At 41.8% G+C, this 27,988-nt stretch overlaps 1 protein-coding gene and 1 long non-coding RNA gene across 2 annotated transcripts in view; one reads left to right on the top strand and one right to left on the bottom strand.

The window, feature by feature from the left end:
- LOC148124356 (uncharacterized) overlaps positions 1-4,273 on the top strand; it is a 34,222-nt gene extending 29,949 nt beyond the window's left edge. Inside the window, exon 4 of the long non-coding RNA XR_015740015.1 lies at positions 14-4,273. This is a non-coding gene — a long non-coding RNA (uncharacterized LOC148124356). The remainder of the gene's footprint in view (positions 1-13) is intronic.
- On the bottom strand, positions 2,998-27,915 carry FIS1 (fission, mitochondrial 1). The gene is made up of 5 exons (XM_087915910.1): positions 27,848-27,915; positions 16,292-16,424; positions 13,494-13,570; positions 6,979-7,084; positions 2,998-5,088 (listed from the first exon to the last, which is right to left on the bottom strand). Exons 1-5 carry the CDS (start codon positions 27,890-27,892, stop codon positions 4,991-4,993), a joined length of 459 nt encoding a protein of 152 aa, XP_087772036.1. The 5' UTR covers positions 27,893-27,915; the 3' UTR covers positions 2,998-4,990.
- Positions 27,916-27,988: the final 73 nt, after the last annotated feature.

Below are 27,988 nucleotides of genomic sequence, written 5' to 3'. Positions count from 1 at the left end.
TTTCTTTTTGTAGCATTTTTTTTGAACAATGGAGAATCCAACAAATTGCTGATTTCTGACCCAGAAAAGAAAGACAGATTTATGAAAAGACAAGACAAGACTTTACATGTTAATTAGATTTGCCATTAGATGAACAAAACGTTCTTTTATTCCAATATCTCCAAGTCTGTCTGGATATAAAAATAAACTAAGTGAAGAGAAAATATCTGTTTAGTGTCAACCAGGGTAACTAGCTGGAAGGAGCAAGCGAAGATCAGAAGTCACAATTCCAGATGCAGAAAGAAAATTTTTTAGAAAATGTGGAGCATCATTTAAAGGACTTAAGCTAGGTGAGCGTGTAATGTTTCAAACAAGATACAACCACCCATGTTTCCCTGAAAATGAGACCCCATCTTATATATTTTTTTTGCCACAAAAAGGTACAGGCCTTATTTTTGGGGGGTGGGGGAGGATGTCATCCACTGACTCATCTCACTTGCACGCCTCGTCCCCAGCCTCCATTTCGCTTTCAGAGGCCTTCAGGAACTTCTTCTGCAGCCAGCAAGGCTTTCCTGAAGGACTCTGCAGCTGATAACAGAGCTCCAGATCAATCTGGAGTTGTTTATTGGTTACAGAGGCCTTCAGAAAAGCCTTGCCAGCTCCAGAAGAAATGGGCCAGCAAGGCAGGTGTCAGGAGGTGCGAGACATGGCTGTACCTGTCCGAAGGTAAGTAGTAGGTTCCACCCCGCTATCCCCACCCTAGTTTAATTTTTACTCATGCACTCTGGAGTGGTGCATGGATAATTAGGGCTTATTTTTTGGGGGGGTAGGGCTTATATTGGGCGCACATGTGAAAATCAAGCTAGGACTTACTTTTGGGGTAGGTTGTATTTTCGTGGAAACACAGTATTTCTAGCAATTACCATTCTTCTCAAATTGGAGGATATAAAAAGTAGTCAGAGAAAATATATTTTTTTTAATGTTAACACACAGCCTCTTTGGAGTGTCTAGTTTGAGGAAGGATGAAATACCGTGAATAACTTGAGCATTATATCCACATACCTGCTACCTACTCTTCTGAAATATTGCTATTAAAGACACATCCTGGAGAATGTGCACATCACAAACATGAGCAATTTAATTCCCATGAATTTCACTGGGGCCTAGCCAAGTCTTGTCTCAGACTCACAGCTGAACACGAAAGATCAAAATTCTGTATCTTGCAAAACTGAGAAACCATAAACTAGGGGTGGGGGTAAATAAACCCTAATTATTTTTATTTTTTTACTTCCTAGAAATTATTGTTTTCATAAAGATGTCACAGAATGCTTTTACCAATTCAACTGCTGTTTCCTTTTGAAAGTAAGCAGTGCTTTGTCCCAGGAAAATAAATAAAAATAAAACAAAACACAGAATTGGCCAAAACTTATCACTGAATGAAACAAGAACTCATTGGGGAAGTTGAAGGGAGGTGACTCACATCTGGATGCGTAACACACAGATCAGGCAACACCAAAAGTCAACCTGGGTGAACTGAGAAATTTCTCCCCCCCTCCCCCTACGTTTCCAGGAAAACTATATAAAAAAAGGTGGGTGGGAAAAGCAAAAAGAACAAGAGAAGGTAGACAAGGCATCAAGAAAAATAATAACCTTTATACAAAGGTGCAGGACTCTACAGCAAGTGAAAAAAGGTTAAAATTTCATGAAACAGAAACATAACAGTGGTGAATAGCTACCCAGATTCCAGAGGGCACTAAAAAGTAATTTTCCCCAGTTCCAGCATCCTTTTTTATATGTACAAAATTAAGTGCCACACTTTTATATATACTTGCCCTAGCTCACTTAAGATCATGCCTAGGTTCACTTATCAAGCTATATGCGCTGCGATAGGCCGAGTCGTCAAAAACATCTTAAAACTACAACTACAACTTAGCAACTATGTAACATCTCAAACCCTGTTTTTTGTTTGTTTGGCCTGGGCATAGCCATGGACTAGATTCCAGTGCTTGTGCTCAGTGGTGGTTTGTTGAGTAAGTCAACAAAAGCATCTTTCACAGCAAGAATGAATGTTTCTAAACTGTCACAGTTGGATTGGCACACGGGGCATTAAGGCCAAAAGCAAACTAACCCATTTGGGCTCAACAAAAGCTGGCTTTAAACAATAGGGCTTATTTCTAAGTAGACATCTAGATTAGAAAGCTCTTTTTAGGTAAACTGTCCAGGGTAAATAAATATGTAGGATTATAAGTCCTCTACAAACAGTACAATTTTGCATGCTAAGTTAAGACACAATGCATGTTTTGCCATATAGCATTAAGTTATTTTCCCAAAGCATGCTCCTCCCTTTTTTTCCTTTCTTTTTTTTTCTTTCTTTCCTTCCTTTCTTTTTCCTTCACTTGTATCACCTTTTTCTTTTTTCCTTCCTTTTTCCTTTTTTTCCTTTTATCTTTTTCTTTCTTTCCTTCCTTTCTTCCTTTTCTTTTTCTTCCTTCCTTCCTTTCTGTTCTATTTTCCTTCTTTCTTTCTTTCCCTATGACCACTTACAGAATCTGACCCAATGGAAAGTGGGTAGTGGCCAAAAATGAAATCATTTCAAAGAAAATTTGAGGCCCCGATAAAAATCTTGGTCCCACCCACCCATGGTAGCGTGACATTAACATCCTGGCCCCAGTGCCTGGAGGAAGAGCCAATCTTTGCCAAGTCTTCTGAAGAAACCATAAAAGTGGTGCCACAAAAGACACCTTTTGAAAAAAAAAACAAAGGTAAGCTTTCTATAAATTCAAGCTTACTCCTTTCCACCTCTCAGTGAGGCACTAGCCATTGTACCAGGCCGAATCCCATATGGAAGTAGTAGTTTCAAAGGGAGAATCTTGAATTTAATGTGAACTACAAGTATTTCACACCTTTTGATTTAGGAAGAAAGTTCTTCACCTTTGCTGCTAGCCACCAGAGAGCAAAACTATTGCGCTCTATGTTTAAAATCTAGGGGGAAAAAAATAAATGCCAGATAGAACAAACTAACAGAAAGGAACAGAATCACTTTATTTGCTTGAGTCATTCTATAAACCGGGCAAGGAACATGCTTAGTCCAAAAGCTACCTTGAAAATTTCTGGAATGTTCTAGGAGGTCTGTTTACAGGCATGAACTGACCCCCCCACCCACCCCCCAAGCCTAAAGGCTTGCGAAACAGGCCATCTGCACCTTTTCGAAGATCAGCTTTAGGTTATGTTGTTACACTTGGCATGGGTTCCTTCAAAGCAATTAAGCCATTTTCCACTGCCAATGCATCAGAGTACAAGGTGAGCCAAAAGGTGGTTATTATCCTGGCAGACCTTGGCAAATGCCCAGGGTTACAGAAATATTATCTGAGAGCTTCAGAGGGAGAACCCAAGACATGTAACAGAAAGAAAGAAAGAAAGAAAGAAAGAAAGAAAGAAAGAAAGAAAGAAAGAAAGAAAGAAAGAAAGAAAGAAAGAAAGAAAGAAAGAAAGAAAGAAAGAAAGAAAGAAAACCAGGTTAATTTTAGTTTGGCAAGGGATCACGGTCCATCGGTGGCTTGCCAAAAGGATGCCAATACGATAATGGGCTCAGGAATGAAGCTGCTGTGCAAACACAGCTACGCATTTGCATCCTGATCTCCGAGGCAAGCACAGTACGCAAAGTTTTTGCAGTGTGTGACGTGATTTCTGGCTTGCCCTTCCTTCATCCTTCCTGAAAGGCAGAAATCAAGAGTTGATGAAACCAAGGACATCATTCTCTCAATGAATTTTATTCGTCCTTCATGCCACCCGGATGCTAGAAAACAATACAAATACCAAATTTGGGGGGGAACAGGAACAGGACAATATTTTCCAATGGTGTGAAGCATCCAACACTCATGATAGCATATCAATACCTATGGCCTCATATCTGTGCCTGTATATACAATATACAGCCTTTTTAGGACTTGTGGACTTCAACTTCTGGAATTCCTAAGCTAGCCATTCTGGCTCAGGAATTCTGGGAGTTGAAGTCCACAAGTTATGAAGGGACCATGGTTTTCTACCACAAATGTAGACCGATGTCTTACTCAAACTAGCTAACTTGTGACTTCCAGATCTAAGCAGGTCTAGGTAACATGGTCAAGAGTGAGGAGTTTTGGGTATTGTAGTTCAACAAGAGATGGTGTGGCTTGAAGTGGACTGCTCATACACCACCAAATCTACACGTTTCGAGGTCCATTATCAGAGGCCAACACAGGTAGGCCTCTTGCTGAGGCTACCCAACCTCTTCACCTTCACAAAAATGACTTTTTTTAAAAGAAATTGAAAGAACTCAGGAGCCTACCCAGCTAAGTTAAACAAAGAAATTTAAAAAAAAATCTAGTGTTGACAATGGATTCATCCTGACTACACACACTGATATGGTTAAAGAGTAAGTTCAGAAGCAGAGGGGAAAATCAGTTTGTGAGTGAAGGAAATATTCTGCCTGAGTGAAGGAAATAAATATCCCCATCAACGCCACCTTATCCCCAGCACTTGGCCAAAGCTTCATCTGAAAGGCAGAAAGACATCCTGGTTATCTCCAGAAGGGACACCAAAGTGAGTTAGCGTTTGGCTCCCGTACTTCACCAGACGATTCTTCCCAAATTTTTGGGAGAATCGAAAGGCAGAGAGAGAGAAGGACTTAGTACGTCTTGTACCAGTGGAAGGAGAGATATCAGAAGAACCTCAGCTTGGATTAACGCAAGAGGAAAATTGGGATTATAGTCCCAGGACACCCTCATTCTCTGGGCAATTTCTGCATTATTATCGCTCTTTGCCCTCATGAACATAGCAGCTGATCAGTGGGGGAGGTGGGGGAGAAATGAGGACCGAAATCCAGGAATTACAGTCAGGTTAGTGACATTTGAAGAAAACAAAAGGGTTTTGAATCATCCCTCTGCTCGCTTCTCTGGAGGGTTAGGTCTTCCAGATGCCCAGGCCGGCTTGCTCCGCCAGAGGAAGAGAAGGGAGGCCTACCCTATCGGCCTTAGGATTTGGATTTGGCAATGGCCAAGCCGATCAGGCCCGCCAGACTGGCCGCTCCCAATGCCATGCCGCCAACGATCGCCATGCCAACCAAGCCATCTGTGGAGAGAACAAAGGAGGGGGGGCAGTCATCCTCGAGGGTCAGTTAAAGACGCTAAAGGGACTTTGGACTGCTGCATCGGGAGAGGGGGCTGGACCAACCCATTGCCATGGCAACCCACTCCTCTCCCACCCGAAGGAGTAATAGCCACAGTCGTAATCAACCCTAGCCAGGGTCACCACAATTGCTGAGCAATCTTCAAACATTAACTGCTGTGGAATGTGTATGTATGTATGCATGCATCTGCAGGAAGTCCTTGACTTATGACTGCAGTTAAGCCAAAATTTCTGTTGCTAACTGAAACAATTGAGTTTTGCCCCATTTTACAGAATAAGTGTTGGAAGGGACCTTGGAGGTCTTCTAGTACAACCCCACCAGCTCAAGCAGGAGACTCTATAGCATTTCAGACAAAATGGCTGTCCAATCTTTTCTTCAAAACGTCCAGCACCCACAACTTCTAGAGGCAACTTATTCCACTGTTTTAACTTATTCCAACTTATTCCAATTGTTTTAACTGTCAGGAAATTTCTCCTTTTTTCTAGATCGCTTCTCTCTATTTTACAATCTTTCTTGCCACAGTTGTTAAGCAAATCACTGCAGCCATTCACTTATTAACATGGTTGTTAATCCAGCTTTCCCACTCACTTTGCTTGTCAGGAGCTTGCGAAAGCTGATTGCATGACTCAGGAGCATTGTAAATACATGCAGGTTGCTAAGCATCTGAATTTTGATCATGTCATAACTGTTGCGTTGTTAAGTGTGAAAAACAGTCACAGGTCTCTTTTTTTCAATGCTGCTGTAATTTTGAACGATCATATGTGTATGTATGTAACCTGTTTCCCTAAAAATAAGACCGATCCTGAAAATAAACCCTAGCATGGCTTTTACATGTGCCCCTAATATAAGCCCACCTACTCCCAAAATAAGCCCTAGCTAAGAGCCTGCACAGCTAGTTTGTTGCCATTTCCATCTTGTGTTTGTGGCGCTGTGGTCGCAAGGTGAGGTGGGGATGGAGCTGTCCCACCTGTCCCACACTGGTTTATCTCAGGGCCCCCATAATCCAGACCATCCATGCTTTGACACCTGCCTTGCGGCACAGCACTACCAGCCACATGAAGCAGGAGTCCATATGGCCACCGACCTACTTCTTCTGCTTGCTCACAGCAGCAATGGAGCAGAAGGCTGAGTGTATGTATGTATGCATCTGTGATCTACAGGGGATGGTAGAGGACAGGAAGGCCTGGAGGAATGTTGTCCATGGGGTCGTGATGGGTCGGACATGATTTCACATACATAGGTACGTATGTGTGTCTGTATAAAACCAATTTGCTGAGAGAGTACCACCTCCCACTTTCATTGTTCTCTGGATAGAAATGTTGTTGTTGTTAGTTGCAAAGTCATATCCAACCCATCACTATCCCCTGAACAACGTTCCTCCAGACCTTCCTGTCCTCTACCATCCTCCGGAGTCCATTTAATCTCACGCCGACTGCTTCAGTGACTCCATCCAGCCACCTCATTCTCTGCTGTCCCTTTCTTCTTTTGCCCTCAATCGTCGCCAGCATTAGGCTCTTCTCCAATGAGTCATGATAGAAATAACACTTTTTAGTAATCCAGGTTTGTCACGCTTATTAAAAGCCAAGGTTTTATGTGTCTGGGCACTTTTACTTCATAGCTAGGGTTAGGTTAGTTCACGTTTTGGTCTTGCAACTGTGAAGTGGTGTTTATAACTCAATTCTTTACAAACCAGGATAACCCAGAGGTTGAAAAGGATAACCCCAGACTGGGAAAGATCATATTAGCTGCCGTTCTTTGGACTTTGGGATCCAGTACAGTCGATCTGAGCTAAAAAGGGCCAGCCTTCTCTACCCCACCTCTGCCCCGCTAACCTTTCTGCATGGCTTTCTTGATCAGTTTTTCCATCTCCAAGGCTTGCGTGTTGTTTGGCTCAGTCTTCAATAGGCCTCGGATGCATTTCAGAGCCTTTTCATATTCCTGTCGTGGAGAAAGAAAGAGCAGCACCGTAGGAAAGAAAGGCAAAAACTGATGGATCTTCTCAACTTCTCACAACAATAGGAGGTGGGCAGAGGTAGTCCTCGATTTACGACCGCAATTGAGCCCAAACATCTCGGTTGCTAAGTGAGACATTTGCAAGTTTTGCCCCATTTTTATGACCTTTCTTGCCACAGTTATTAAGTGAATCACCACAGTTGTTAAGTTAATAACACGGCTGTTAAGTGAAGCAAGCTTCCCCACTGACTTCGCTTGTCGGAAGGTTACAAAAGCCGATCACGTGACCCCCAGAACATGGCAACCGTCATAAATACGAGTCAGTTGCAAAGCATCTAAACTTTGATCATGTGCATGCCCCAAAGGTCTTAAGAATGAAAACTGGTCCTGTCACTTTTTTCAGTCCCGTTGTAACTTCAGACGGTCACTAAATGAACTGTGGTAGTGGAGGACCATCTATAAAAAGCTTTGGGACTGGAAGCTTGTGAATTCTTAGTTATGGTCAGGAAAGGAAAATACTTCAGGAAATATATATATATATACTTTGTATGGCATTCAGCTTTGTTGGTACTTTCACGTCATTGTAGTTGTGCTTTTAAAGTTGTAGCATCGTTTGGCAGAAGCTCATCTGCCATCATCAGGCTTCTGTATATATTATGAACACAATACAGAAGCCTGATGATGGCAGATGAGATTCTGCCGAAACGCTATACAACTTTAAAAGCACAACTACAATGACGGGAAAATACCTGAACAAAGCTGAATGCCATACATGTAAGTACCCGAAAACTTAAGAAAACATATATACTTTATATATATATAAAAAAATAAATATAAAAATAAAAATAAAAAATTTATATATATACAACCAAATTAGGTTCCGACCAAAAAATTCACCCCAAATCTTTTTTTCCCCTCGGCCAATTTTCCCTTCTGCGCCATTTTTTTTGTAAGTGCCAAATTTCCAAATTAGGTTCAGGTCATGACCAAATCGACTTGCGACCAAAATTACGGAATGAATTATGGTCGTGACCAGAGATTCTACTGCACAGCCATTTGTTAACAGTTCAAAGTTACGAAGGTGCTGGAAAAAAAAAAGCAACTTATATATGCACATTTTGCAGCACTATCACAATATCCACCTGGACACACGATCAAAATTCGGGAGCTTGGCAACTGGCATGTATTTACAATGATTGCTTCATCCCAGAGTCACATGCCTTTGTAAAATGGGGCAAAACACACTTAATAAATGTCTCATTTAGCAACAGAAAAATTGTGATCGTAAGTTGAGGACTACCTTGTTTACATCAATAGAAAGTCTAAAAGTCCATTTTGTCTGCCCTCTCCTTAACAGCCCATGAAATGAGGGTGGATTTCTTCTTAGTCTTTCTCCATCCATTATACGCCTGTGAGCTCTGCCCTCTCTTACCTGACTGTTTCCTAGGCAGCATTTCTTTGCCCCATCACTCAAGGCCATTCTCACCTACTTTTACAGGTAGAAACAATAGGGCAGTGGTGGTCCCCGTAAGTAGACAGGTATGAGGATGAAAAGGACAAAAATCAACTTCACCTATGTAATGGCTATGGAAACATTCCAAGGGAGTTCTCCAGTGCTACAGAAAGAACCCATAGCTGATTATTAAACACAACGTAATTCTCCATGTTCGGGGGCCGGATACCTAAGAATCAAATACAGGTAGTTCTCAGCTTATGACTGAGCCCAAAATTTCCATCTCTAAGCAAGATAGTTGTCAGGTCAGTTTTGCCCCATTTTACGAGCTTTCTTGCCACAGTTGTTAAGTGAATCACTGCAGTTCTTAAGTTACTAACAGGATTGTTCAGTGACTTCTCCATTGATTTTGCTTGTCAGAAGGTCGCAAAAGGGGATCAGGTGACCTTGGAACACTGCAACCATCAAAATTATATGCCAGTTGCCAAGCATCCAAATTTTGGTCATGGGACTATGGGACATGTGAAAAAAAATTGTAAGCACTTTTTCCAGTGCCATTTAAATGGTAGCAAAACAGAATTAACAGAATTGGAAGGGACCTTAGAGGTCTTCTAGTCCAATCCCCTGCTCAGGCAGGAAACCCTATACGAGCGGTGACTAACCTTTTTGGGCTCTTGTGCCAAAAATTGTGCATGCGCCTGCGTGTGCGCAGTCGCATGCCAGAACCCAGAAGGCAATGCACGCTCCCCACCTTATCTGTACTGCGTTTCTCGGCTGGTTTGAGGCCTTTTTCAGCCTCCCAGAGGCTTGAGGAAAGCCTCTGCAGACTTTGCAGGCCAAAAATAGGCCCATTTCATCACTTCTGGTATTTCTGGAAATACAGGAAGTAACAAAACCTATTATTTGTCCTGCAAAGCCTGCAGAGGCTTTCTTCAAGCCTCTGGGAGGCCAAAAAGGGCCTCAGCTGGGGGGGTGCACACATGTGCAGTGTGGTAAGTTTGCCTGCGGCTCGCTTGCTGACACAAATAGCTCTGCATGCTACCTCTGACACAAGTGCCATAGGTTCGCCATCATGGTCCAATACCATTTCAGACAAGTGGCTGCCCAAATATCTTCTTAAAATCTTCCAGTGTTGGAGCATCCAGAACTTCTGGATGCAAGTCGTTCCTCTGATTCTTGTTCTGTCAGGAAATTTCTCATAACGAATGGTTGTGCAAGGTCTTACAACCATTGTTGTTGTGGGAACAAATAAGATGACATTGGTCCAATGTGCCACTGCTGGAACAAAATCCTGAACTACCCAGAATTGGGCCTAGGAAGACTTCAAGGAAGGCATGGGATACCTTAGCAGACACTCTTCTCAACATGAGCTTTGTAACACTTAATCTCTCTCTCTGGTATAGCCGACCAAGCGAGGAGAGCCTGTGGCTTAGAGAATAATGCATCTATCTAATATATGCAGGTAGCCTGGGTCCAAATCCCAGAAGGGAATGGCTAGCTGATGAAATCTAAGTAGTTTGAAATAGATCTATACTAGTCTCCCTTTAGAGGAATACAGTGGCTCAGTGGCTAAGATGTTGAGCTTGTCGAGCAGAAAGGTCGACAGTTTGGCGGCTCGAATCCCTAGTGCCGCATAATGTAGTGAGTTCCCATTACTTGTCAGCAGTTTGAAAGCACGTAAAAATGCAAGTAGAAAAATAGGGACCACTTTGGTGGGAAGGTAACAGTATTCCATGTGCCTTTGGCGTTTAGTCATGCCAGCCACATGACCACGGAGCCATCTTCGGACAGCGCTAGCTCTTCGGCCTTGTAACAGAGATGAGCACCATCCCCTGGAGCTGGAAATGACTAGCACGTATGTGTGCGAGGGGAAGCTTTACCTTTTAGTCTCCCTTTATTTCTTTTGACAGTAAACGTAGATTCAACACAAAAATAGTTCGTGGCAAAAGCGACTGCTTACAAAGGCTCCTGGATTGGGGCTGAAAGGCAAAAACAGAAGCAGTATGCTCCGGCCCATAATTGGGTAGACCAGGTTTCCCTGATAAGCCAGTTCCACCAGAAAAAAACACTCCTCAACGTGAGGTTCTCCAAATGTTAATAGCTGGGGAACGTTGAATAACCCCAATATATGAGGGAGAGACCATGTTTTTCCAGGCTTCCTTTCTGCTTCAGACAAAGAACATGTTGAAGTCTGGCATCCATGTTTTAGAGAGGGCCATCACTTGCTCACTGGAGGGAGGTTCAACAGAGAGACAACAACTTCCAGACCATCCCATAATGTTTTTGAGCTGGAGAGGGTTCAATTCAATTCACCTCACCCTGCAATCTTGACAGCTTATCTCTTGCACCGCACAGAAGCATCAAAACAAGCCTGGATTTCCTTCCATCAACCGTCTCCTTCCATTCCTGCTCTTAAGGCTGCATCGCGTATCCTACACCTGGCTCAAGTGGGATTTCCTCTTGAGCAAAACATGATTAAGGAATGCACTGGTCACCCAGCTGTGCTTTGCACAAATTCCCTCCCTCCCTCCGACCCAGACATGCTTCTTATCTGCCCTGCTGCCTTGACAACACACCCAAGGATCGAAGAGTTATGATCACAGCACTGTGGCAGTCCATAAAAAGCCCAGATAAGAGGATCAACCAAGACAGATAAGGATGGCCAACACCCTGCTTTCCATGAAGTTTATGAAGCCCAAGATTACTTGTCAAGAGATAAAGCAAGGCCAAGTTAACGAGTCAACCCCAAACACAGCAAAGGTTGGGGGGGAGTTACATCTCTCGAGTTCCTCTTTCACAATCCCAGCACCTTCCACATTCCAGAAGACCAGACAAAACAATAGGTGCTCCACAAGACCAGGAAATGGTGAAAACCTATTTTCAAAATTCCAGAAGAAAGAAAAGTGTTGAAGGTAAGAGAATAGTTTTAAACATGCCTAATTAGAGGTCTGTTTCGATGTTAAGGTTAAAAAAAAAACTCAAGTGCACTGAGGAAAGATTAGTGGAACTTTTCTTTTTCTACCTCACCAGAACCTTTCCAAATGCAAACAGTTCCCAGGTCAGTCACTCAATTCAGAATCTATATTGGCTTTTCCCTCAAGGCATTTGGCTAAAGGTAAAAGACAAATCAATCGTAGCCTGGATCAACCAGTCCATTTGGGGTTGTTTAAAATGACAAAAATGACTCTTGGAAAAAGCACCTGGCGGCAGTTCCCAAAACAGAATGTAATCCCAGGACAGGAAGAGAATATCACAAAGACGCTTAAACTGCCCCCATTTTAACTCTCGTTGGCATAAGAAAGAGGGAGTGGCAGTGCCATCCGGCTTTCGAGATCCTGTTACAGATGGTCCGCGACTTACCACTGCCAGTGAACCCCAACGTTTCTGTTGCTAAGTGTGGCAATTGCTAAGTGAGTTCTGTTCCATTTTATGACCTTTCTTGCCACTGTTGCTAAGTGAATCACTGCACTTGCTAAGTGATTTATGTGGTTGTTAAGTGAATCTTGTTTTACTCATTGACTTTGCTTGTCAAAAGGTCCTTGGGACACATCAACGGTCATAAGCATGAACCAGTTGGCCAAGCATCTGAATTTTGATCATATGATCATGGGAACATTACAAAGGTTGTAACTGTGAAAAAGTTGTAACTCGCTTTTTTTCCTGGTGCCATTGTAACTTAGAATGGTCACTAAATGTTGTAAGTGAAGGACTACCTGTTATTTTAAAAAGGAAAAGATTTCCCTGTCTTGTCTGACTTTAAGGCACGGTGCCCATCTGTTTCTTGATCAAGGGAACTAGGGTTGTCTGAGACAATTAGCTTGTATCAATTAAAAAAGGGGGGGTTCCAATAAACTTAACAGAATCTGTTTCCGGACTTGGATTACCTTTTACCTTATCTAACCGGGATAAAAAAGATGGGAAGTGAAGAAGAACAAACTATATGCCAGCTAATCCCAATCTAATAACCCACCCACCCCTCGGTCAACATAGAGAGTTTGAGGGAGACCAAATCATAGAGAGGATTTGAAAAGAGAAGTAAGGATGTGGTCAGCCAAGCATCATTGAAGTTGAAGTGGCCAAATGATTAGAAATGCAATATTGCAGGTTAACTGTGCCCACTGCCAAGAGATCGATCCTGACCGGCTCAAGTTTGTCTCAGTTTTGCATCCTTCCGATGATGACCCAGATTGCTGGGGGCAATATGTTGACTCTGTAAACCGCTTAGAGCAGGGGTGTCAAACTCAAGGCCTGTAGGCTGGATACCCAATGCGAAGAGGAAAAATCAGGCCAGCATGGCTTCAGCCCGGTCTACCCAATGGGAAGAGGAAAGATCAGGCCAGCATGGCTTCAGCCCGGTCTACCCAATGGGAAGAGGAAAGATCAGGCCAGCATAGCTTCAGCCCGGTCTACCCAATGGGAAGAGGAAACATGCCAGCAGTTTGGGGAGTGGCGTCAAGCAGGCCATGCCCACCCAGTTGGCCACACCCATCCACCCCACTCAAGATCAATCACAGCCCTGATGCGGCCTCAATGAAATTGAGTTTGACATCCTTGGCTTAGAGAGAACTGTAAACTACTGGGAAGCGGTTTATAAAACTAAATGCTATGGCCACTGCTCTTCCAAAATCTGCTCCCCCACCCCCCACCCCCAAAAAGGCAACTAGACTTCCTTGTGGGTTTTTTTTTAACTTTAAAAATGTTTCGAGAAGCTTCTTCGTCAGCCAGGCATCTTTCTTGTGTCCCTCGAAGTGCTCAAAATCGGGAATTCCTCTTTTAAGGGAATGTGATTTCTTTTGGCTTGAGAGTCCTAAATTGCCTTGATTTCAGTCCAATGTCAGCCGACTGAAGTTCAGGCACAGCCAGACCCAGAAACAAAACACCAGCAAATCCAGAAATAGAGGCAAGCAAGGGAAACAAAGAAGGAACTATCCACAAGCTCACCTTCAGGCGGTAATTGGCTACCGCGAGGTAAAACACGTAATCTCTCTGGTCTTCTTTGTTCCCTTTGGGCAACAGTTCTAAGAAAACAAATCAATCAATCAAAGGCAAAGGGAAGAAAAATGGCTGCAGATGAGTTTCTAATACAGGCGGTTCTTGACTTACAGCAGTTCGTTTGTTGACCGTTCAAAGTTACAATGGCACTGAAAAAAAGTGACTTATGACCATTTTTCACACTTATGACCTTGGCAGCGGGACCAGCTGCAACCATCATAAATATGAACCAGTTGCCAAAGGATCCAAATTTTGATCACGTTACCAACTAGATGCTGCAAGAGTTGTTAAAAGTGTTTTTCAAAAGGGTTATAAGTCACTTTTTTCAGTGCCATTGTGACTTTGAACGGCCCCTAAATGAACTGTTGTAAGTCAAAAACTACCTACCTGTATATCAGGGGTGTCAAACTAAAGACCTGGGGGGCCAGGTTCGGCCCATGGGGTACTTAGATGTGGCCCACGGGGCCACCCCGGAAACAGTGAAGGACCATCCGGCAGTGCTTCTGCCAGCAAAAACTGGTTCCCGATCTCAGTTTTCTGCTACCACGGTCCCCATTGAAAATGGAGATTTTGCTGGCAGAAGGTTGCAGGAGGCCATGGCAGCCAAAAATGGGAGCCCGTTTCACTGGTAGAGTACTTGGGCCACCACAGACACCCCCGACATAAGTGATGTCAAGCTGGCCATGCCTGCCCTGACCACGCCCATCTCGCCCCCCTCACCAAGTCAAACACAACCCTGATGCAGCCTCAATGAAATAGAGTTTGACACACCTGCTGTATATGATGAAATGAAACATAATATGAAGAAAGAGGAATCTTTGCCTTCCCTGTTTTTTCCAACAGCAAAGCTGAATCCTTGAGGAATATAAGATGCACACAGGCATAACTTAAATTGAGTCTCCTGGTTCAAGACCATTGTTCTGCTGGGGGAAGGAACACTGAAAGGGTTCTACTGCATTACCTTGGTTGGCTGCTAAATTATAAGTGCCTTTCGTTCAGGGGTCCCCAACTCTACGCACCTGATGCTCCATTTGTGCAAGGGATGGGCGCACATGCTTGCTGTTTGTGCAGACCCATCCACTCTCCTCCTCCCCCAGTCTGCAAAGCCGAAAAGGTTGGGGAACTCTCATCCACCTGAATCCAGCTACTGCTGTTAGGACAATACTTTGGCAAGATATATAAATAAATGAAAAGGTGTGTTTTCCTTCCAAACATGGAAGAATGAATTAAGAAGCACAACTCAGTATTTAAAATGCTTTCCCAAAAGTTGTGAAAGAACTAGCCAAAAAAAAAAAAAAAGGCTGGCTTAACAGCTGACTCTGCGAACCTTAAATTTCTGTTTCCTAGATATCAAAATTGAGACTTTGCAATAGTGGTGACTATCTGCATCTCGGGTGAAGGTTTGTTCTCCAAGCTTATGGATTAGTTTCTATTGTGTTGAGGATGACCGACATTTGGCTTTTAACTTTATGAGCCTCACCATATTTACTGTTTGAATAGTGTGGACTTTAGAAGAAGTGATTGACCTTAAGAGTCTCAATTTTGAGGGTGAAGGTTCATTCCCCAAGCTTGTGGATTGGTTTCTTAACATTTTATTACCAGTACAAGTAATATCTTCAGCAAAGTTTAGGGAACGTTGACAGGGGTGGGATTCAAAAGTCCCAACAAGTTCTCTGCCTGGTTTGGGTGGATGTGGTGAGGGTGGGCGTGGCCATCAGAACTTCCGGGAGGGCCATTTTTCACCTTCCCCAGAGTCCGGGGGCTTCCCTTGGGCCTCTGGCAGGGCGAAAACAGCCTTCCTGGGTTCCAGGGGCCTTCCGGAAGCCAGAAACAGGCCTGTTTCCAGATTTCCAGATCTTCCGCATTTTTTACCTTCCCCAGAGTTCGGAGGCTTCTCTCAGGCCTCTGGGAGGGTGAAAATTTACATTGTTAAGTGAGAAATTTGTTCAGTGCATCTTGCCCCCTTTTACAACCTTTGTCGCCCCATTTGTTAAGTGAATGAGTGCGGTTCTTAAATCAGTGACACGGTTGTTGAGTGAATCTGGTTTTCCTGTCAAGTTTGCTTGCCAGAAGGTCACAAAAGGGGAGTCACATGATACATGGCAACTGTCATAAATGTAAGTCAGCTGTCAAGCATCCAAATGTAAATCACCTGGCCATGGGGATACTGCAATGGTCGTATGTGTGAAAAATGGCCATAAGCCACTTTTTTCAGTGATGTTCTAACTTTGGACGGTCACTAAACAAACTGTCGTAATTGAGGACCACCTATATCATCTTCTTTTAATGACCCCATAACTCCTTGCAGGGTGGAGTCTGGGCAACTGGATAGAGCTGAGTGTTTACTGGCCGGATGCCCTTCCTGTCATCAATTCGGAGGTTTGTTTCAAACAGATATATTCTCATTGTGCCGAGAGAGAGAAATATCTGTCTCTACCTAGGATTGAACTCACCTGTATGTAGTTCCAAAATTAACATGGTCGCTTCAGTTAGAGTGGCAAAAGCTTTTAAGCTCCCTACCACTGCAATGGAGTGTGTCATATGTGAAAGATTAGTGAGAATGTCTATACTGGAGAATAGATCATTTTCCCCCCCATAACTGCCTTTCAATCTTTTGCTGTATCCATAAGGCCTAACAGGTGAAAAACATTATTCAGATTATGAAAGAATATACGGTGATTTATTCTTAAGAAAGAGTTTTGTAAGGCAGATCAGGGGAGCCACTTTGCAGCTGGTCTAAAGCTCACCTTCCAAAAGGACAATGCCCTTTTTGATGTCCTCATTGTATTTGCTGCGGATCAGGCACCAAGCATACTCAAACTGTGTTCCTTTGGAGACATTGCCTGAGCTTTGCTCAGAATTGAACTTCTTCTCGAATCTCTGGAGAGAACAGAAAAGAGAAAGGCTTAATGGATGGTAAGGAAGTCCACCCGCAAACTACAATTGCCGGTAGCCATCATTGCCCCCCAAACCATCTATTCTACACAGGCATAGGAAGTTTCCTTACATTGCTTACATAATAATTTGTCCACTGTCCTTATCACAGCAGGTCTCTCTCCTTGCTTTATACGAGAGCCTTCTGCAACACAATCCCTTCTAGCTGTGATCTGTAAGTCATTATCTTCTTTCTAGGTAATTGAATGGAGCTGAGTGTTTAGTGGCCAGATGCTCTTCCTGTCACTAATGCGGAGTTTTGTTCAGCAGATACATTCTCATTGTACCCAAAGAGAGAAATAACTGCCCCCAGCTAGGATCAAACTCACAGCTTCCTGATTATGAGGTGAGAGCTCCGCTCTAGGCCACCGCACCACTCTGTGATTTCTAAGTAAACCCATCAAATTCAGTGCTGGCCAGGCTAGAAGAAACTTCTGGAAAAACCATCCTGGGAAAATCTGCGCTACTAGAACCTTGCGAAGTAGACTACAACAATGTATTTAGTGACCATTTAAAGTGCTGAACAGCCATATAGAACTAATTTTCTGTTCGATTTGTGTTTTCCAGCTGGATGAGAATTAAGTCATTTACCAAAATGAAGGGTAACAAACCTACAGGAAAAATAAACCCATTGGAAAAATTATTTTATATATTGTATACAGGCAGTCCTCAACTTATAACCATTTGTTTAGTGATCATTCAAAGTTATGACAGCACTGAAAAAAGTGACGTAGGACTGTTTTTCCACTTATAACTGTGGCAGCATCCCCAAGGTCATGTGATCAAAATTCAGATGCTTGCCAAGTGATTCATATTTATTACGGTTGGGAGCATCACATGGTCATCTTTTGAGGTCTCCTGATAAGCAAAGTCAACGGGGAAGCCAGATTCACTTAACGACCATATGATTAACTTAACGGCAGTGATTCACTTAACAACTGTGGCAAGAAAGTTCATAAAATGAGGCAAAACTTACTTAACAAATGTTTCACATAGAGATTCCAATTTTGGGCTCAACTGTGGTCAAGAACTACCTGTAAAAAAATTGAGACTTCCGGTTGTCGGCTTTGCTAACAGCAGGGATTCGCCTTCTCTGCGATTCCTGCTGTGCTAGCCGCCTTGGTGCCTCCGATCCTGATGGATTTGGAGGCTAAGGCTGCCCTTTGGGGCAGCTGAAGAGAGGGGGGATCCGGACGGGGGTGAGGAGCATCGCAACACCCCCCCCAGCCGGCAATAACCCCCTTTTCTCAAGACGGTTCCAGCGGTGGTCTTTTATGGCCACCATAAAGAAGCCGGCAATTGGATAATAAAGAATGCGCAGGAGGGAGAAGGAGTTTTCTTTTTTTTTTTAAAGAAAGTTTTTTCTTGGTCGAACTGGGACCTTAAGGATATATTTATCACCTGGGAAAGTAATGACTTGGAAGCTATTGTTCCCGATTGATGTTTTTAGCTGCGAAGAAAAGTGACGAACAGGGGAAGTTACTCTCCTCCTTATGGAATTAACAAATGGAAAAGGGAAACCAGCCTTTTGGTAGAAGGTAAAACCTAAACTCCTTTGTTATACGTGGGAAAGGAGAGGCTTGAGAAAATCAATTTTTACTCTAAGACTTTGCTGGAGGAGATGCCTTGAAGATAAAGAGAACTTTCTTTCCCTAATTTGACTTCACCCTAGAAGAGAAACTGTAAAAAGAAGAAGCTTTTACTCTGCCTGGACTGTCTGATGACTGTGGGACTTTGGGACGTTTGGGAACTGTTTTAAGCCTTGAAATAACTGATTGGTTTAAGAAGAGGATACAGAAAGAGAAGAAGAAACTTTAAAATGGCTCTATCTCTTGATGAACTAAAAACAATATCTAAAAACAAAGAAAGAAGGCAAAGATGTTATGGGAGAAGCCCTTTGTTTCCTAGATATGGCGCTTGCTATGTGTCAGCAAATTAAACAACAGCTTGAAGAAATTGAGGAAGAAGAAGCCATTTTTAATGAACTAAACGGCGTGACTAAGAAAGAAAGGAGAAAGAGAGGAGCGAAAAGGAAGGACTTAAGAAATAAAAATATTTATGAAAGAGAAAAAGAAGATGCAAAAACAACAGAATGCTAGAAAGCAAAAGGAAAGAGGAATGCAGAAAGGGGAAATTAAGAAGACAGAGGTTTTGAGAGGAGGGGGGTAAAAGTTTAGGCGGGCTAAGAAGGAAAGGGAAAAGGGGGAAAAAGTTTCAAAGATATAAGACAAGATGGAGATAAAGAATTTTTTTCAGGGATAATGGGTAATATATGGGTTTTTTTTTTTAAAAAGGGGGGATTCTGCAAAGTACACATGAGTATTGTAATAGTGGTATTTGTATTATAAGTAGATAACCAGAACTTTTAAGATCTAATAAAAGGCTAAAATATCAAGGTATAACTTTAAAAGGTTTAATAATGAATGATAATAAGTTTTAATAAAATACTAAAGGGAATGTTTAAAATATTAGTTTGAATATAGAGTTTAATGGATTGATGTGTTGATTGTTATGGATTTATTATTGTAGTATTGGTTTTTGAAATAGTAGAATGTACTAAGCAGAATCTGATTGGGATTTAGGTGTTATTTTAAATTTTAACTTAGGGGAATGATAGAAAGGCATCATACTCCGATTAGTGATTCCAGGGGAAACTATTCTTTTTAAACTGGAAATGAGACAGATGTAAATGGAGAAATGGACAAAAGATATAAAAATATTTTTTTTTAAAAAAAAGCAAGATTAAATATATAAAACAGAATTAAGATGAGGCAAAAGTGGAGAGGAGTTATATAATAGATATAGAATGGTAAATAAGATGGGTAATGGTATATAAGAAAAGCGTGAATACAACTGAGTCCATACAAAAAGAGGTAATCTGGGGCCAAGTTACTTTCTAGAAGAAAGTTTTATGTTTTTATGTCTGTGTTTTATGTGTGTGTGTTTAATTAAAAGTTAAATAATAAAATCTCGGAAGAAGACTAGATGAGAATAATTATAAACAAGCCAGAGGGAAATATAAAGTTGATGACTGGATAGCAGATAAATCAGAAAGGAAATATGATTGCATAATGATTAAAGAGAAACAATGTGGAATTTGGTAAAGGGAATTTACATGTTTATATGGAAATGGGATAAATTATAAGTATGTGATATAAAGCAATATGTTACCTGCCTTGTAAGGATCTACAATGGAAAGAGGTTTTATGTTTTAATGTTTAATGATGTTTTGTCTTGTTTGTTTGTTTGTAAAATCAATAAAACTTGTTTAAAAAAAAAAGAACTACCTGTAAAAAAATTTAAAAATGGCCCATTCACCTCTTGAAGTTTGCCTTGTTTTTTATCTATATATGGAGCCTATACAGGAAAGTCTTTGTGCCCTCTACTGGGGAAGAAAAAAGCTGCAATTTTCTTTATTTTGTGATCATTATTTTGCCTTCCCCAAACCATAAATGAGATAATCAAAATGAACAGAAAAAAAAGATATATAAGTGGTCCTTCTCTCTGTAAGAGAGGCCAATTCTTCAAGCCAGCAAATAGCTTTGGAGAGTCTTTCAATTAATTACAATTTCTCACCTCCCTGTTTTAGCATGCTATGCCATTCTCACTGCTGTGCAATTTAGCCTGCTGTGTCATTCTCACTGGTGGTTCAGAGCCCAGGAACCCCAAGATAAGGCAGGTAGTCTTCGACTTACGACTACAACGGAGCCCAAAAATTCCCGTTGCAAAGTGGGATGGTGGTTAAGTGAATTTTGCCCCAACTTTCTTGCCCTAGTTGCTAAGTGAATCATTGCAGTTAGCAACAGGATTGTTATATGAATCAGGTTCCCCCCCCCCAAAGACACTGCAACCGTCATAAATGCCAAGCAGTTCAATGTTGGTCATGTGACCATGGGGATGGGGCAAGGGTTATGAGGAAAACAGACTTAAGTCCCTTTTTTTCAGTGCCGTTGTAGCTTTGGAAAGTCACTAAACGAACAACCTACCAATAGAAAAAAGCTGATAGCATCTTTAGATTCATTTTTTGGCTCACATAAGGTACCAAATGGGGCCTTCATGCAAATAAAATGAGGGGGAAAGAAAGAGAAATCACATCAGGTAGTCCTTAACTTACGACCACCATGGAGCCGAAAATTTTTGTTGCTCAGTGAAACACTTGTTAAGTGAATTTTCCCTCCATTTTACAACCTTTCTGTGCCCTAAATCACTGCAATTGTCAAGTTAGTCACATGGTTGTTAAGTGAATCCGGCTTTCCCCTTGACTTTGCTTGCCAGGTCACAAAAAAGTGAACACATGACCCTGTCGTAAATGTGAGTCTGCTGCTTAGCATCCGATTTTCAATCACATGACTATGTGGATATGGCAACGATCGTAAGTGTGAAAAACGATTATAAGTCACTTTTTTCAGTGGCGTTGTAACTTGGAATGGTCACTAAGTGAACTATTGTAAGTCGAAGACTATCTGCAAAGGCTAAATGTAACAAGCATTGTGTGGGCACCATTCTCCCAAACAACTTGGTCCACCTTCTCTAATTGAGGGGGAGAAGTCCATGTTTTGCAAACCTACATTCCTCCTCCGCTCCATCTTAAGCACAGGTGGTCCTCGACTTACGAACACAACTGAGCCCAAAATTGCTGTTTCTAAGCAAGACCGCTGTAAAGCGAGTTGTCCCCCCGCATTTCTATGAACTTTCTTGCAACCTTTGTTACGGTTTTATGACCTTTCTTGCAACCGTTAAGTGAACCACTGCCATTGTTAAGTTAGTAACGTGGCAGTTAAATGCACCTGGCTTCCCCCATTGACTTTGCTTGTCAGAAGGTCACAAAAGGGGATCACAAGACACTGGAACCGTCATAAATATGAACCAGTTGCCAAGCATCTGAATTTTGATCACATGACCATGGGGATGCTGCAATGGTCGTAACTGTGAAAAATGGTCGTAAGTTGATTTTTTTCCAGCATTGTTGCACCTTCAAACTGTCACTAAACGAATGGTTGTAAGCCAAGGACCATCTGTAGGTGAAGGAAACCATTCCTTGTGGTAAAGGAGAGCTGGGACTTAATTATCTTTCTAAAATGAAGGCTGGGCTGCAAATATTTTCAATTAAACAGCACATGTTCATGTTTGAAAATCAGGTAACACAATGATTCCCAAGGCTGTTTCACTGCACTCAGTGGCTAGCCAAAGACCCAACAGACTGTCGGAGTGGAGGGAAATGATCCAATTGGATCTCTTATGAAGGATTATGGGAGAACTCAGGGTAGATAAAAATTGATTTTAAAAACAATCCAAAAAAAATTGATTTTTTAAAAAATTTCTCAGATTTTTTTTATTTTTCTCCCATTTATTTTAATAAAATGCTTTTGGAATAAAAATCCATCTAAAGATAGTTTCTATTTAAGATACATTAATAATTTAGTTCATTCAGCATGAAATAGAGCTTAGTTATGTAGCACCAGGCTGTATATTCTGCAATACTGGGATTGTCAGTGAGTCAACCACAGGTCAGAGATGACAGTTGCTCTTTAAAAATTAGGATTTAAATTGAGTTGATTTAAATCAAGCCTTTTTACTAGCTATTTAAATTGTGATTTAAATCATGACTTAAATCAAATCCACCCTGAGAGAACTGTAGAGACAAAGACATGCACACCCAGGCACCACAGAGTGTGTGTGTGTGTGTTTGTGTGTGTCTTTGCTGCCATTCATAAAACAGTGGGGGAGGGGGGGTTGTTTGTCTGTCTGAGGAGGTCAGGCCCACAACTGCACATTCAAGCAAATGATAGCTGCCGCCATAAAGAAGAATCCAGGGGAATTTTTTTTAACCCTAGTCTTCATGCACAAAGGTCCTTTTGACCTCAACTGTGGGAAGAAATAGTCAGCTACATTCCTTTCAAGGAAGGCCTCGGAAGTGAGTTTTAAAAGCCCTCAGGCACAGCTCTGACTGGGTTGAGGAGAACATAGTGATCTTTCATGGAGAGATTACTGGGATGGTGTGACGTCTCCCCGGCCTGCTTGAAATTGGCTAAAAATACCTACTCAAAATCTCCTTTACCCTAAAGCATCCATTTCATTCATGTTTTTTTTTTATTAATGGAAATGGGAACCTGTTTAAATATATTTTCATTGCAACACCGTCACTTCAAGGTCTGGAAACGCTAAAGGAAGCCAAAATAAACCTTAAAACAGGACAATGCCTCTTGGACAGAATGAAGCCCCTAGGACTTTGTATCAAAAAATTGGCAGTCAGATACCTCTGGGACTACACAATGTTGTAGTTGTAGTCCAAAAGCAACAACGGTAAACCTAGACCTTCTCATAAAAAGGAGATTCTCTTTTAAATTGAGTTCAGCTCTTCATGCATGAACTTTATGTACACATCCTTGTGGTTTTCTTGATTTTCCATGGCTTCTTCTTAGGTTGTTTTTCAACTTCCCAGTCCAGACGTACCTGAACACCAAGTTGAATCTTGCACAGCAATCTAAGCAGCCTACAAATCAGTTAATATAGTTATGCTGAGCAAATTCACCATAAATATGTGATATAAATGTAATCCCAGAGCCGAAACCAAATTCAGGAGCAAGCAATTAATAACCTGCAGGTGTTCTGGACAGTTGCCACAATAATGTATTAGGATTTTTTTTTAAATCCTGCCTTTATTACTTTAACTCAAGGTGGAAAACATAGATAATATTTCTTCCTTCTGTTTTCCTCACAACTATGCTGTGAGGTGTGTTGGGCTGAGTGTGTGTGATTGGCCCAAAGTCACCCCGCTGGATTTCATGCCTAAAACAGGACTAGAACTCACATTCGCCTGGTGATTAGCCCAAAGTCACCCAACCAGGTTCATGCCAAAGGTGGGACATTCTCTTGGTGATTGGCCCAAAACCACCCAGGCAGCTTTCATGCCAAGGTGGGAATAGAACTCACTTTGGGGGGTGGATGGGTGATTTTATTATATTAATTTATTTGATTCTTGTTATTAGTTTATTGTTTTCAATGTAGTTTTATATTTTGTAAGCCGCCTTGAGTTGCCATGGGCAAATAGGTGACAATATAAATTAAATAAATAAACAAATAAACAAACATACATACATACATACATACAAACAAACAAATAATTATCCTGGTGATTGGTGCAAAGTTATGTCTAAGGTGGTCCAAAATCACCCAGCCAGCTTTCATGCCTAACGTGGGACTAAAACTCACAGTCTCCTGGTTTCTAGCCTGGTATCTTTAATCACTAGATAAAACTGACTCAATCTGCCAAACAGCTGGAGCTGAAGAGCCAAATAGCCTCAACTGAAGAGCCAGTAGTTAAGATTTTGGACTGGCACTGGCAACTTAGGTTCAAATTCAGGAAAACTCTGTCATGAGAACTTATTGGGTGACTGTTACTTTCTCCCACTCAACCTATATCACAGAGTTGTTGTTGGGAAAATTTAGAGGAACAAAAAATATGTAAATCATCTTGAGTCCATGGAGGAAAGCTGGGATATAAATCTTATGAGCAAATGAAATATAGAACATTTGGAAGGCACCAAGAAGCATACTACCGAGTTCACAGATACAATGATTGCAAACATCTGTCACATTTCTGAGACTGTAGTGAAATAATGAAACTGCAGAAACTCATCTGAAAAATAACCTAAAGCTAAACATTTCTGTCTACTGTATATACTGAGCTATAGTTATGCACATACTATAAATAGTAAAAAGAAGACTTCTAAAGTAGACTTCATCGAAATAATTGGCTGCCCTCTAGTGGAACTGTCTCACTTCCTACTTTTTTTTTAACAAGTTTAAACATTCAGGTTTTTAACATTTAGCATTCAGGGTTGTTTTTTCTGCGCCTCAGTGTTTCTCTGTTCTGCTTAAATATTTTAAATTAAAAAATCTTACAATAATTAGGGATTATTTGGGGGGTAGGGCTTATATTGGGCTCACGTGTAAAAATCAAACTAGGTCTTACTTTGAGAGTAGGTCGTATTTTGGGGGAAATAGTAATAAGAGATGCATGATATAATTTGTGCTAGCAATGCACAATGCACTGAGGCTGGGATCCCCAATGCCTGGACCATAGCCCACTATCAGGCCATGGATATTTGGAACTGGGCCACGCAACTGGCGGGCTGGTGTACACATCAGGGTTGCCAGATCGCAGCTTGGCTCTGCGGCCAAACTCAAGTCAAAATACGGCCAAATTCAGCCAAATTATTTTCTCTCATGGCCAAATTTTCCAGCCAAATTTTTTTATGCAATATAACATGAGGATATATTGTGTTTTGTTTTTTTAACTGTTTTTACTGTTTTCTAACTGTTGTTACAGATTTAGAAATAAGGCTTGAGGGGGGAAGAAGCACCCCAGAGGGGAAAAAAAGAGAGGAGCAGCCCCCCCCGCCATTGCTCCATTGCTGCAAAGCAGCTGTCAGGCTCCCACCGCAGCAAACCAGAACACTTCCGCATTCAGTGTTCAAGGAGTGGGCGGGGTGAGAAAAAAACCCCGCTCTGCAAGCAAGCAAGCGCACCAAGCTTGTGCGCGCTCCCCCGGAGGGGGAGGAGGAGGACCATTGAGGGGACGTCATGTGCCGCAGGCGGAGGAGCCTCGCAGCGCTGATTGGTCCACTTTTGAGCCAAGGGGGGCAGAGTCCAGGGGCCGGCGCTGTCACAGCCTCTTCTCGCTCCCTCCGCTCTTGCCTGCCCCTTCTTTCCAAGTCACGTGCCCAACGCCTAGCAGAGGCCCTTGTTTATAAACTTTTTCCTCCGGGGGTGTGGCAAGGACGATCTGACAGTCATTTTCATGCAAATATATTGTATTGAAAACCGGTATTCGGCCAAAATTTCTATTTCACGGCCAAGCAACTTTCATACAGCCAAATTTCCGCCCAAATATATTTGGCCGGAGACATGATTTTTTTCACGGCCAAACAGATTTCTATACGGCCAGATTTCTCAAATTGGCTGGAAAAACAGCCAGATGGTAACCCTGGTACAAGCCTGACTTACATAAGCGGTAGGCCGACATTTGTGCACATGTGCACACAGCTCAACTTATGCAAGTTGAGCTACGTACGAGTGCAGGCTGGCCCGCTACTCGTGCAACCTGATTCCCTTCTACCCCCCACCTCCCCCAGCCAAGCCACTAAGTTGCAATATTGGGGACCATTGCAATAAGGCACATATTCTAACTTGTTGCACCAGTGCTGTCAATGAGGAAAAATCGACATAAATTGACAGCTTGGCCCTAAATCCTTTGCAACAGATAGAAACAACATGGTAGTCATGCAGAAGTTTCCCTAGTATAATTAAGCAGTTGGTAATTTCTTGAGAAAAAAGCAACTATAAAAAGAAAATATGCTTATAAATTTCTAGCAGAGATGGTTGAAGGAATCGAACATGCATGGCTCTGATGTATATTTGGCACTTCGTGCTGCAACATGTTATCTCTTTTCAATTGCACCATACTGAAATACAAATGCCAGGAGAATTTGCACATCATTTTTGCACCATACTTAATGCACACTTAGTTTGTATACACTGTGGTGTAATCTCAACCATCAGAGCGATGTGTTTAGTTTTAACAATGTGAGCATATCAGTTGTCAGAAAATTGATCAGCTACTGACACTGATCTAATTCAGTCTCAGCATATGAATTTGGAACCAAGCAATAAAAGAATCCCTTGTCCATCTCCACTCACATTTAATATGCATTTTTCTTTTTCTAGTTCCAGGATATAGGGGGAAAAGCAGGTTTGATCAGGGAAATGCTAGGCACTGACTTTTGCTGAAGAGGTTGCTAGTACAGGTAGTCCTTGAGTTACAATCACAATTGAGCCCAAAATTTATGTGGCTAAGTGAAACACTTGCTAAGTGAGTTTTGCCCCATTTTACAACTTTTCTTGCCACTGTTGTCAAGTGAATCATTAAATTTGGTAGGCTAGTAACACAGTTGTTAAGGGAATCTGGTTTCCCCTTTGACTTTGCTTCTCAGGTCACAAAAGTGGATCACATGACCCCCCAGGACCCTGCAACCATCATAAATATGAACCAGTTGCCAAGTGTCTGAATTTTGATCACATGACCCTTGGGATGCTGGAAAAGTTGTAACTGTGAAAAATGGCCGTAAGTGTGAAAAACAGCCATAAGTCACTTTTTTCAGTGCCGTTGTAACTTTGAATGGTCACTAAATGAACTGCTGTAAGTTGAGGACTACCTTTATTTTGTATGTTTGCTGCCTTGAGTTGCTTATAAAGAAATAAAGATGGGATTAAAAATCCAATAAATAAGTAAAATAAACAAATTTCTTAAGATTAGGAAAGCTCTGTATGTCTATTCTGTCCATCCTACAAGTTGTAAATGATTTAGGACCAGCCTCTCAATTCACATTGGATTTCTTCTCACTTATGGCACCCATGCAGCAACTTAGAATATATCCCACGCTTTCTTGCACAACAAAACAGAAATGGTACACAGGGGAAAATATAGGTAGTCCTCAACTTACGACCACAATTAATCCCATTTCTGTTGCTCAGTGAGACAGTTTAGTGAATTTTGCATTTTATAATTTTGCATTTTTTAATTTTTAATTTTATGATCTTTCCTAAAATGGTTGTTAAGTAAATCACTATTAAATTACTAACACAGTTGTTAAGTGAACCTAGCTTTTCCATTCACTTTGCTTGCCAGAAGGTCATGAAACGTGGCCACATGGCCTCAGGACACCACAACTATAATAAGTTTGAGCCAGCTGCCAAAAATCTGAATTTTGATCACCTGACCACAGGGACACCGCAATGGTTGTTAAGTATGAAAAATGGCCAGGTCACTTTTTGCCATGCTGGCGTAACTTTGAATGGTCAGTAAGTGAACTGTTGTAAGCCGAGGGCTACCTGTAAATCAAAAGGGAAGGACAATAAAAAGAAGCCCCCAGAGAAGAAGCGGGGAAAAAAGAGTTCCATGGAAAGAAATAAAGGACTAAGCACATTTGAAACCTTATAAAATGGTTAAGCAGAAACATACTTAATTTAAGAGGCCCATGAGGACATCTACTTGAGCCCAATGACCAAACGAGCAAGGATAGCCCTGCTGGGACTTTTGAAAATACAACTTTTTAACATTTATATTTTATTGTGTTTTATTACTAATCTAGAAGAAATGTTAATAATATAATGCTAGCCCGTGTATGATATGTTACATAAACAGCCCTGCTGGACCCAAAGAATTTTCCCAGGAAGGGAGTGGCTGGAAGGGGACACCCAACCTTCCACCCCCTCGTTTTCCATCTTAGCCACCAAAGGTAGACTGATCCTGGACTCGGAGACCTCCCTCGGCCACGCTGGTTCAGGACCAGGCAAGTGTCACTCACTTTTAGATCCTCCAACGCCACTACTTCGCTCAGGACCGACTCCATCACGCCCAAACACGGAAGCGGCCGCGAGACGGAAGCGGAACTCCTACCTTGCCTTTTAGACCTAGAATCTCTCCTACCCTCATCTCTATGGTAAGT

Source organism: Pseudonaja textilis, chromosome Z, assembly GCF_049901715.1.
Source record: "Pseudonaja textilis isolate UNSWEBS1 chromosome Z, rPseTex1.2, whole genome shotgun sequence".
Taxonomy (NCBI): Eukaryota; Metazoa; Chordata; class Lepidosauria; order Squamata; family Elapidae; genus Pseudonaja; species Pseudonaja textilis.
This window is presented reverse-complemented; position numbering and strand designations above follow the sequence as displayed.

Bases quoted from the DNA above. Each gene is read 5' to 3' on its own strand.
- FIS1 (XM_087915910.1), bottom strand. From the start codon at position 27,892: ATGGAGTCGGTCCTGAGCGAAGTAGTGGCGTTGGAGGATCTAAAA. The intron at 16,425-27,847 runs GTGAGTGACACT...TGTTCTCTCCAG, and splicing joins TGGCGTTGGAGGATCTAAAA to AGATTCGAGAAGAAGTTCAA. The intron at 13,571-16,291 runs GTGAGCTTTAGA...TTGTTTTCTTAG, and splicing joins GGGCATTGTCCTTTTGGAAG to AACTGTTGCCCAAAGGGAAC.